This window comes from Oncorhynchus tshawytscha, linkage group LG26, assembly GCF_018296145.1.
Source record: "Oncorhynchus tshawytscha isolate Ot180627B linkage group LG26, Otsh_v2.0, whole genome shotgun sequence".
NCBI classification, from domain to species: domain Eukaryota; kingdom Metazoa; phylum Chordata; class Actinopteri; order Salmoniformes; family Salmonidae; genus Oncorhynchus; species Oncorhynchus tshawytscha.
This window is the reverse complement of record NC_056454.1, coordinates 14,842,227-14,854,534: the sequence shown is the minus strand read 5'-3', so window position 1 is coordinate 14,854,534 and position 12,308 is coordinate 14,842,227. Positions and strand designations below refer to the sequence as shown.

Below are 12,308 nucleotides of genomic sequence, written 5' to 3'. Positions count from 1 at the left end.
GCACCACTGGAGCAATTGGGGTTAAGTGCCTTTGTCAGCTCCAGGATTCAAACCAGCGACCTTTCTGTTACTAGCCCAATGCTCTAACCGTATATCGGTCAGATGTTGGTTTGAGGAATTTTTTTAATCGTTTTTCCAGAACCAAGTTCTTCTTTCATATGCACCAGTGCGGTAGGTGAGTTTCTCCATGAAGTATACCGTACTTCTCTTTCCACGATATTCCCCAAAGCTCTCATGTGTCTGCGCAACCTGCATGCACTCAAGAAGAGGGTGGGGGTTTCTAGTCCTGGAATGTGTCCGTGTGCGCGCCCCCGATCTTGTCTGATCGTGTGGCGCGCTCGAGGGCGAGGGTTTGCGCGGTAGCGCGACAGGTCTGTGTCTGGAGTACAAGGAGGGAGGGAAACTATGGAACGGGGAACGATGGCGGTGAAGAAATGACAAGTTTGGGAGTATACATTTCACAAGAGTTGTCTACCGAGGAGTCTTCCGCGCATAGGACGATGAAACAAGTGGCCATCGGAGGTAAAAATGTAAAGTTAGTTCATCTGTGTGCGGGAAAGCTCCGATGTTTTGCTCTCGATTTACTTTGAATTGTTACAATGAAACTGATCACCGCTAGAGACACTTTGTATCGAACGTGTTCCTCACAGGCTCAGTGGAAACTCTTCAACTGACTTTATTATACATTTGACCGGTTAAGAATTGGATACTTGAAAGCCCATTCAGTTTAAAGAATAAAATCGACTGTAGCCTGTTGTAATTTATAGCATATCTTTACGCAATAGCCTACAATAAGCTAGTAAACTCATAATGTTGCAGCATGGTGTGTTTTAAATGGTTACTAGTGTTAGATAAAAAAGAGAAATGTTTTAAAATTCAGTGTGGCTAAATTGATTGATATCCTTTTATTAAATTAATGAAGTTGGTCTACAACGATGTACAGTAGTGGTGGGGGGATCCTTTACTATGAAGTTGCCCGAAGTTTACGAGGGCTACATAAAGTTAATATGACACTGGTCCTGGCTGGATAGGCTCGGATTATTCTAACTGCTTGGTTTTGAACGTGTTTTTTTGCTATTTTCTTTGTAGATGGCCACCACATTACGCATGATTTGAGGTAAGGGCGCTGGAGAATCTCAGCGGGGCCCTTGGCACTGGTCGAGAGAGAACAACAATAGTGGAACAAGAAACAAGGAAATACTTAGTTATATCTCTTCCCAAGACACTCCCTGTAAATCTTTTGAAAATGATAAAAGCCGAGAGCAAAGGAGAAAGGACTCTGAGGAGTGCGTCGCCGCATAGAAATGCATACAAGTCCGACTTCCATGCTATCAAGTGCTCATTTGATGGGACGAAATCCGAAGGCGCTGCAAAGACGTATGCAAATGGCTCTGGCGACACCCGGGAGGACACGAGGGGGAGGCCTTTTGGCAATCGGGTGAACAAGATAAAGAATATTTTCCTGCAAATGGATGGTCAGCAGCAAGAGAGTCAAGAGGTGAAATCTGATGTGTTGCTGGTCTCCCCACCAAAGGTACCATTTGCAGTCATCGCACACAAAACAAGCTTGAGCAGTGCCACTAGCCCAGAATCTCAAAGTTTAGACAAAAACCCCAAGGGAGAAGATGTCGAAATTGACAAAGCAGCTTTGGCAGAGAAGTTTTGCTCGACCAGAAAGCTCTTTGAGAGGAGCATCAAAGAACAACCCGCAGCGGAGAAGTCTCCCAACAGAGTTGTAAGCCGGGTGTCCCTGGGCAGTGTGTCTGATGGGGGGAAAAGTACCAGGAGATTGTCGGGGTCCACTGAGACGAGCAACATCAAAACAGAGCCTGTTCCTACGCCATTGGTGAAAAACCGGCTGGATGAGAGGAGCGATACTGAGGAGACAAAACACGTGTCCAGGTTGTCGCTGAATGCCGGACCCATGTCCAAGCGGCTAGACAACTTCATTGTGGACAGTGACGACGCGGCAAAAGCCACAGAGATGTCATCTAAAGTATGCGGTCCCACTGATCGCTCACTGCCTACGTCTCTGACAAGGGAAGGCTTGTATAAATCCACCACTCCAACTAGTGACGCCACTAACAAACCCACCTCCATCGTTACCGGTGTCATTCTCAAACCAACCTCCCCAGTCACCAACGCGACCCGAAAACATATTTCCCCAACAGCCAATGCCACCCAAAAACCCATCTCCCCAGAGCCCATATCCCCAGGTGGCCAAAGCTCTTACAAGTGCTCCCCCTCGACCAGTGACGGTTTTAGCAGGCCATCTGTGAGTAGCGATGGAGTAAAACTCTCCAGCCCATCCCCCGGGAATCAAAAACAGACTACCGTGATTGCCAGTAGTGTTTACAGTAGCAACAGGGCCAAAACCTCAGACAGTGCCAAGAGTGATGGGCATGTGGCACAGAGTCTCACCATGGAAAACTCACCTGCTCAGGCCTCATCTCTGCCTGGTATGGTCCGGGCTGAGCTCGTAGTGGTCCAAAATGAGTCATCCGAGAGCGAGGAGAATGAAAATGAGAATGTCGAAGACAATGTTTTTGAGGAGACGAACGTGCACCCCCCAAAAGAGCTCAAAGTTGAGCGGAAAGAATCACCACCCAAGGTGATTGGTCAGAACGACGACCCCCATCGGCAGATCTTAGAGAAAGGTGAGGGCAAGGAGACTGCGAGGACACTGGAGAAGGAAGGAGGAAGCCGAGTTGAGGAGTTGCGGCAGCATGAACTGAAAGAGGAGAGGAGGGACGACACAAGTCCTGCAAATCAAACTGGGGCTTGCAATGAGGAAGAGGTGGATGAGGAGGTTGCTGAGGAGGAGAGTGAACAGGTGGAACAAAGAATCAGGGGCAAGGTTCCCCCAGTGGTGTACGGCATAGAGAACGCAGCATTTGTGGACGATAGGGATACTGACCAGATCCTCAAGGAGGAGGACGAGGAGGAGGAGGAGGAGGAACAAGAGCAGGAGGAGCAGCCCGGTGAGGAGAAGTATGAAGAGGACTATGAGGATGCCCCTGGACTCTCGGATGAGGAGGAACCAGAACCACGGAGGAAGATCAAGTTCTCAACATCTCCAATACGGGTAAGAATGTATTATTTAATTTTAAAAAAGTGAAATGTCACCTTGTTAATCTAAACTGAAGTTCATGATAATTGCTTTGATTATTCAACTCTTCCAGAATGCAAACCTTTACAATAGGGTTTCATAGCTGGCTAACTCTTGTCTGACCTTCTTAACGGTCTGAGAGAGGTCAGTTGTATATGTGGTAATATACTGGACAATGTCACCGCTGGTGCCCTTTTGGATCTAACTTATTAAGCATTAACTTTGCTCGGTGTTGAAATATTTGTAGAGGGCATTCTTTGTTGCGTTGACTGACGGATCACACACAAAATGAGTATCTTTGTCCCACATGCTGATGTTGTTATGGCTGCTGTAGTAGTATAGTATCAGGCAAACCGTGTAATGGATGAAAACCCAAACTATGGCGCGTTTTTAAGCTTCTGTAAATACTGAGACATTGCCTAAAGCTGACGTGTCTGAGAGTCACACATTTCTCCTATTAAAACTGCATAGGATCTAGGCTAGTAATAGTGGAGACATATTTGCGGATGTCAGTCCGGAATGCTCCTAGGGGTATTTTTGGAAACATTGTTGACATTACATAAGGGCTATGAATGAGGACAGCCGGGAGGGAACTGGAGTGACGTGTGGCGGAACCTGACTTTTACTGTACAGTGTAAACAACCTCGTCGTGGCTCCTCCAGTGACTTGTAGGGTGGTTGGTTATAGGCCTCCTCCTTGAGAAGGATTCTTTCCATTCACTGTTAATCAGCCATGTATACTTGTGAACATGTAAGGGACTTTTTTTGTTTGTTGACAAAGTGTAGATGTTCATTCACTCGTACGATCTGATTTACAGACCGGTGCCAAGTCATTTCATGACAGTGGTATGTATGTATGTATGGAATTCTTGGTTTTACTATTTAATCTTATTATGAGCAGAACGTAAATCCCTTTTGGGAACAAACGACACACTCCAGAAATCCCACCCATGTATTGTGTTAATGATCCGCCAGGTCTATATGCTCAGTTGGTTGCCGGTGAGTGATTTAAAGATGGTAAACTAGTGGGTATTATTATCTGGGCCTGTGCCTGGCATTACCAAACAAATGATGTAATTTATTTGATTTTTCCCCCCATTACCACTGGCAATCATGTAAACAAGCATTAACATGGAGTGGGCTGGGTTGGGTGCTATCTCCTATTATCACCACATCTAATCAACATTTTGGTAGAACAGGGGAAAACAAATCACTTCAGGGCTTTCCACAGCCTGTGATCTGGTCAATGTTTATCCAGAGCCTCGAATGTGTTATCTGAGGGTGTGTATGGCCCCCAATTGGCCTGGTAGGGGTTCTGAGGGAGGAGGTCCTGGAAAAGGGGGCCAGTAGCTGACCTGGAGGACGACACGAACAACAGTGCGCTGCATCTGTCCCAGGGATGACATGGCAGAGATTGGCCCGAGCTTTACACTTTACAACAATGTGTTGCATTGTCTTCCTCCTGCTCAGTAACAGTTCACATATTGACAGAGCTCAATAACCAGTCCCTCCAGGATTTTGCAATTCTGCGAGAGCTCGCAATTTTAACCAATCACTGCATAAAATGGTTAAATCAAGCAAAACGTCCCCTCGTCAGCGCATTTTCATGATAAATTTGAGCTAAATCAAGCATTTTGCATCCAACTCTTTAAAAAAAAAAAAGTTTAAATGGCACAAAATCCTGGAAGAACTGAGTTAAAGCTCATTTATGCTTTATCCGGCATACGATCAAGAGGCTCCATACAGAGAGTGAGACACAATTGTGAAGCCTCCGGAGGCTTGCGGATGCCAAACCAAGCTCCGGAGCACATCGCTGTGCACCTCCCAAATGTTATAACAATGTGGAGAGCTCCGTATGGCTCCGCATTGACATGATTGGTTGACGGTAGGTGGGGGCGGTACGTCCTGTACTAACTTCTGCAGAGGCTGCATCGCAGTAAATGCTGTACTCCCAATACGGACGCGGAATGACCATAAATCGGCTTTAGTACTGACGGGGGAAAAATATCGGTATAGTTATATATCACAGTATTATTTTGGATTATATATCGATACTTTGACTCAATATCAATTACTAAAAAATATATATATATATACATACTGTACATGGATACAGTACCAGTCAAAAGTTTGGACACATCTACTCATTCAAGGGTTTTTCTTTATTTTTACTTTTTCAAAATAAGCCTGGAGGTGTGTTAGGTCATTGTCCTGTTGAAAAACAACAAATAGTTCCCACTAAGCGCAAACCAGATGGGATGGCATATCGCTGCAGAATGCTGTGGTAGCCATGCTGGTTAAGTGTGCCTTGGATTCTAAATAAATCACTGACAGTGTCACCAGCGAAGCACCATCACACCTCCTCCATGCTTCACGGTGGGAACCACACATGCCGAGATCATCTGTTCACCTACTCTATATCTCACAAAGACACAGCGGTTTGGACTAGTGGTTAGAGCGTTGGACTAGTAACCGGAAGGTTGCAAGTTTAAACCCCCGAGCTGACAAGGTACAAATCTGTCGTTCTGCCCCTGACAAGGCAGTTAACCCACTGTTCCTAGGCCATCATTGAAAATAAGAATTTGTTCTTAACTGACTTGCCTAGTTAAATAAAGGTTAAAAAAAATGCTTGTGTTTCTTGGCCCAAGCGAGTCTCTTATTATTGGTGTCCTTTAGTAGTGGTTTCTCCGCATGAAGGCCTGATTCATGCAGTCTCCTCTGAACTGTTAATGTTGAGATGTGTCTGTTACTTAAACTCCGTGAATCATTTATTTGGGCTGCAATCTGAGGTGCAGTTAACTCAAATGAACTTCTCCTCTACAGCAGACGTAACTCAGAGTCTTCCTTTCCTGTGGCGGTCCTCATGAGAGCCAGTTTCATCATAGCGCTTGATGGTTTTTGCAACTGCACTTGAAGAAACTTTCAAAGTTCTTGAAATGTTCTGCATTCACTGACCTTCATGTCTTAAAGTAATGATGGACTGTCATTTCTCTTTGCTTATTTGAGCTGTTCTTCTGTATACCAACCATACCTTCTCACGTCACAACAAAACTGATTGGCTCAAACGCATTAAGAATGAAAGAAATTCCGCAAATGAACTTTTAACAAGGCACACCTGTTAATTGAAAAGCATTCCAAGCGACTACCTCATTAAGCTGGTTGAGAGGATGTCAAGAGTCTGAAAAGCTGTCATCAAGAAAAAGGGTGGTTACTTGGAAGAATCTCAAATGTATTTTGATTTGTCTGACACTTGTGTTATTTCATAGTTTTGATGTCTTCACTATTATTCTACAATGTAGACAACTGTAAAAATAAAATAAAAACTTGAATGACTAGGTGTCCAAACTTTTGACTGGTACTGTCTATATATATATATAACTTCTGACCTCAACTAATATGTACACACACACACACAGTGGGGAGAACAAGTATTTGATACACTGCCGATTTTGCAGGTTTTCCTACTTACAAAGCATGTAGAGGTCTGTAATTTTTAGCATAGGTACACTTCAACTGTGAGAGACTGAATCCAAAACAAAAATCCATAAAATCACATTGTATGATTTTTAAGTAATTAATTTGCATTTTATTGCATGCAATAAGTATTTGATACATCGGAAAAGCAGAACCTAATATTTGGTACAGAAACCTTTGTTTGCAATTACAGAGATCATACGTTTCCTGTAGTTCTTGACCAGGTTTGCACACACTGCAGCAGGGATTTTGGCCCACTCCTCCATACAGACCTTCTTCAGATCCTTCAGGTTTCGGGGCTGTCGCTGGGCAATACGGACTTTCAGCTCCCTCCAAGGATTTTCTATTGGGTTCAGGTCTGGAGACTGGCTATACCACTCCAGGACCTTGAGATGCTTCTTACGGAGCCACTCCTTAGTTGCCCTGGCTGTGTGTTTCGGGTCGTCATGCTGGAAGACCCGTAGCCTGGCTTTTTTATGGCGGTTGTGGAGCTGAGCGGCCTTTCCAGTTATGTTGATATAGAACTCATTTTACTGTGGAAAAAGATACTTTTGTCCCTGTTTCCTCCAGCAACTTCAAGGTCCTTTGCTGTTCTGGGATTGATTTACACTTTTCGCACCAAAGTACGTTCATCTCTAGGTGACAGAACGCGTCTCCTTCCTGAGCGGTATGACAGCTTCGTGATCAAAAAATAAAAACAAATCAAATTTATTTATATAGCCCTTCGTACATCAGCTGATATCTCAAAGTGCTGTACAGAAACCCAGCCTAAAACCCCAAACAGCAAGCAATGCAGGTGTAGAAGCACGGTGGCTAGGAAAAACTCCCTAGAAACCTAGGAAGAAACCTAGAGAGGAACCAGGCTATGTGGGGTGGCCAGTCCTCTTCTGGCTGTGCCGGGTGGAGATCGCATGGTGTTTATACTTGTGTACTATTGTTTGTACAGATGAACGTTGTACCTTCAGGTGTTTGGAAATTGCTCCCAAGGTGAACCAGACTTGTGGAGGTCTACAGTTCTTTTTTGAGGTCTTGGCCGATTTTCTTTTGATTTTTCCCATGATGTCAAGCAAGAGGCACTGAGTTTGAAGGTAGACCTTGAAATAAGTCCACAGGCACACCTCCAATTGACTCATATGATGTCCATTATCCTATCATAAACTTCTAAAGCCATGACATAATTTACTTGAATTTTCCAAGCTGTTTAAAGGCACAGTCAACTTAGTGTATGTAGACTTCTGACCCACTGGAATTGTGATACAGTGAATCATAAGTGAAATAATCTGTCTGTAAACAATTGTTGGAAAAATGACTTGTGTCATGCACAATGTAGATGTCCTAGTTGACTTGCCAAAACTGTAGTTAAGAAATTTGTGGAGTGGTTGAAAAACGAGTTTTAATGACTCCAACCTAAGTGTATGTAAACATCCGACATCAACTGTACCTGCCCCAAAGCTCCAGTATTTTTCAACCTAGAGCTTGTTCTCCAGGTCCTTTTTAAATAGTGAGCCAACATGTTTTCAGCATTTTTTATTTCTATAACTGATCAAAACTATTTTTCCTGTCTCTCTGCAGCAGACAAACACAGAGTGTACAAAACAAAACATTGCGTTGCACCTCCTTTTGCTCTCAGAACAGCCTCAATTCGTTGGGGAATGGACTCTACAAGGTGTTGAAAGCGTTCCACAGGGATGCTGGCCCATGTTGACTCCAATGCTTCCCAAAGTTGTGTCAAGTTGGCTGGATGTCATTTGGATGGTGGACCATTCTTGATACAAACAGGAAACTGTTGAGTGTGAAAAACCCAGCAGCGTTGCAGTTCTTGACACACTCAAACCGGTGCGCCTGGCACCTACTACCGTACTCCATTCAAAGGCGCTTAAATCCTTTGTCTTTTTTATTTTATTTTTCTTTAACCTTTTATTTAACTAGGCAACTCAGTTAAGAACAAATTCTTATTTACATTGATGGCCTACCGGGGAACAGTGGGTTAACTGCCTTGTTCAGGGGCAGAATGACAGATTTTTACCTTGTCAGCTCAGGGATCCGATCTAGCAACCTTTCGGTTACTGGCACAACGCTCCAACCACTAGGCTACCTGCCTCCCCATTCACCCTCTTAATGGCACATATACACAATCCATAGTTCAGTTGTCTCAAGGCTTTAAAAATCCTTCTTTAACCTGTCTCCTCCCATTCATCTCCACTGATTTGAAGTGGATTTAGCAACTGATGTCAATAAGGGATCATAGCTTTCACCTGGTCAGTAGGTTTTGTACACTGTGTGTAGTGAGCAATATGGTACCTGAAATGGCAATAAAATCACAGTATCGACTTGCCATACATATAGAACAGTGAGAATCGCAACAGTGTACGTGAAGACAAATTCACCAACTTGTTCGGCAATTCAAACCACTGCAAACTCCACCATCAAACACCGCTTCAGTAAATAATGCATGAATGCATTTCTTAAACTCCTGTAATAAAGATAAATGTATGATCACCAGTGTTTTTGTCCCGATAACACAAAGATTAGAGGGTGTCTCCGTGTTAGGACTAAGCCCTAAGTGTGACGAGGGAGTATCTCTTACCAACACAAGGATGAGATGTCTCCTGCTATGTGTTGACTCCGAAAGGGAACGCACCAAATGGAAAAACATCTTCAACGATTAGATTGCAAGCAGGAATGGGTTTCTCTTACGATACTTACCATTTTGTTTCCAAAGTGTAGCCTTACAAGGTTAGAAAGTCAAGTTATGTGTGCTGTATTCGTTCCATCTCAAATTGAGTACCACAGCATGAGTCATAATACCCATAAGACCTGGCGGTCAAACAAGGAAATGGTTCCAATTGTTTTTCCACCATTCATTCGTTTCCCCATAGGGGATTTTTTAGAAACACTTAAAATAAGGGCTGTGTTTCGTGTGAGCATACCCTGTTGTGGTGGTTTGGTAACCATTTAAATCTCTCTAGGACAAGGTGATGGGCAACCCTCCTGTAGGATTGCACATTCAGCAAATCAGCGGGAGTAATTCCCTTTGAGTTCGTTTACCATTCACTGTGTTGGTTGTGCTCATAAAGTGAATCAAAACTGCAGAGAGACCACTCTGGAAATGTCACGTACTTGTAGACTATATTGTTCCAAACAATCTTGTCTTTTAAAATCGAACAAAATCTAAAAGAATAGTTGAGATAAGAAATAATGTATAAAGTCGGTGAAAGTGTGTCTTTCTGAATCTAGACATACTCCCTATGTTAGAGCACACTGTGTGGAGTATAATGACACCAAGATGTTGTCTGCATTATGTACGGTTAATTTAAACAAATATTCATTTATTTCACCTTTATTTAACAAGGTAGGCCAGTTGAGAACAAGTTTTTACAACTGCGACCTGGCCAAGATCAAGCAAAGCAGTACGACACAAACAACACAGAGTTCTCACACGGGATAAACAAACGTACAGTCAAAAACCCAGTAGAAAAATCTATATACAGTGTGTGCAAATGTAGTAAGATTAGGGAGGTAAGGCAATAAATAGGCCATAGTGGCAAAGTAATTACAATTTACTATTAACACTGGAGTGATAGATGTGCAGAAGATGAATGTGCAAGTATAGATACTAGGGTGTAAATGAGCAAAAATAATAATAATAACAACATGTGGATGAGGTAGTTGGGTGAGCTATTTACAGATGGGCTATGTACAGGTGCAATGATTGGTAAGCTGCACTGACAGCTGATGCTTAAAGTTAGTGACGGAGGTATAAGACTCCAGCTTCAGTGATTTTTGCAATTCGTTCCAGTCATTGGCAGCAGAGACCAGGATGGAAAGGCAGCCAAAGGAGGAGTTGGCTTTGGGGATGACCAGTGAAATATACCTGCTGGAGCATAGGGTCTTACAGGAGGCATGTAGAAGAATAAAGTGGCCACTTTCATCATGAAAAAAAACTATTGTTTGTGATAGATGTAAAAGGCATGTTAAATATTTTACCTCCCAGTTAAATTCCTAAGTGAGAATTGCCTGAACAATCGGGAGATACCTGTGGAATTGCCCATTTGACAGTTTGATCTTCATCTTTAGCCTAACTGAAGCATCTTTCCTTTGCATCTCCAACACAAGTCTGTCCTCGCCTCCAGCGGCACATTACGAATGACGTCCTAGTTCCCTTTTACTAGTAGTGCTTGACTGGGGGGCTTCCATTGACAATGGCTCTCTCCCCCACCAGTCGTGCCCATCCTTTTCCCTTCAACAGTGTGCAGGTCTGAGCTGGCACTGTCACGGCGGACCACTCTGGAGCCCTGGCCGGCTATCAGAGGAGAGACAAAGTGCTTTGTGCTCCAGCCTGCAGCAGGATTAGGTCTCTGTGTGTAACCTGAGCCTGTACAGAGAGGTTGTCATCTGAAGAAGAAAGGTCATCTTTGTCAAGCTGCTGCTGCAGGAGACTTCCATTCGGAACATGTCCCCTAACCAAATTCAAAAGGCACTTTGCAGTTACACATGTGGATAGACTATTTGTTTCCCCCTGATTTTTTAATAGATTGTAATTCATTCAGGTGAATTGTTTGAGAGATGCATGTATTTATCATCATATTCCATTAACTCTATAGTTCATCTGTTTGTTCTGTTTGATACCGTCTTAGAGGTAGTCGGGTGTTTTTACTTAGGGAATCCCAACTTTACATGACGTTCCTGACCCGCGCTCGTCAGAAGCTGAGTATTCCAAGCAGAAGAGCCATATTGATTTAAAGGTTAGGCTTATCTATCTTACTAGGTGACACTAAGGACCCTTTTTTTTAAATGTGTATTCTCAGTCTGCTGTACTACCCACTGTCTTGTTGACACGTGCACACTCATTCATATTCCGACAGTATACGCCAGGAAGCGGGGCGGACTGCTGCTCCTCGATTTACTGCAGTCTAAATCGCTGTATTGCTGAAGGTTCCTCAGTCTGTCCGTGCGTTAGTACAGTGGTGGGGAAATATCTTGGTAGTGTTTGTCTAGCGGACCACTTTAATGGGGCGTTGGATATACTGCATTCCCATTGCAGCTGTGTCAGTAGTAATGTACTGCAGCAGCAGCCCCTTGGCCGACGGTACAGGCCTCGTGGTAAATTTTCATAAAACACAGGGCTTGCGCCTTAACATAGTCTTTCCCACACAGTTGCTTTCGTTCTGAGATGCCTCTTGCACAATCTATTGTTTTATGTGTTACTGTTCAAAAAATTTAAACGCAACATGCAACAATTTCAAAGATCTTACTGAGTTACCGTTCATATAAGGAAATCGGTCATTTGAAATAAATTCATTAGGTCCAAATCTATGGATTTCACATGACTGGGAATACAGATATGGCATCTGTTTGTCACAGATACTTAAAAAAAAAAGTAGGGGCGTGGATCAGAAAACCAGTCAATAACTGGTGGGACCACCATTTGTCTCATGCAGTACAACATAACTCCTTCGCATAGAGTTGATCAGGCTGCTGATTGTGGCCTGTGGAATGTTGTCCCACTCCTTGAATGGCTGTGTGAAGTTGCTGGATAATGGCGGGTAATGCAACATGTTGTTGACCCAGAGCATCCCAAACGTGCTCAATGGGTGACATGTCTGAGTATGCAGGCTATGGAAGAACTGGGATATTTGTGTACAGATCCTTGCGACATGGGGCCGTGCATTATGCTGAAACATGAGGTGATGGCGGTGGATGAATGGCACAACAATGGGCCTCAG

At 43.6% G+C, this 12,308-nt stretch overlaps 1 protein-coding gene across 6 annotated transcripts in view; it reads left to right on the top strand.

Moving 5' to 3' along the window:
• Nucleotides 1-346: 346 nt before the first annotated feature.
• LOC112225239 (neurabin-1) overlaps nucleotides 347-12,308 on the top strand; it is a 38,199-nt gene continuing 26,237 nt past the window's right edge. For 4 of the 6 annotated variants that reach the window (XM_042307021.1, XM_042307019.1, XM_024388995.2 and 1 more), the window contains exons 1-2: nucleotides 347-522; nucleotides 1,090-3,085. In XM_042307021.1, coding sequence (XP_042162955.1) covers nucleotides 1,247-3,085 — 1,839 coding nt within the window. In that variant the 5' untranslated portion in view covers nucleotides 347-522; nucleotides 1,090-1,246. The remainder of the gene's footprint in view (nucleotides 523-1,089; nucleotides 3,086-12,308) is intronic. The other 2 variants (XM_024388996.2, XM_024388994.2) reach the window with 1 other exon arrangement.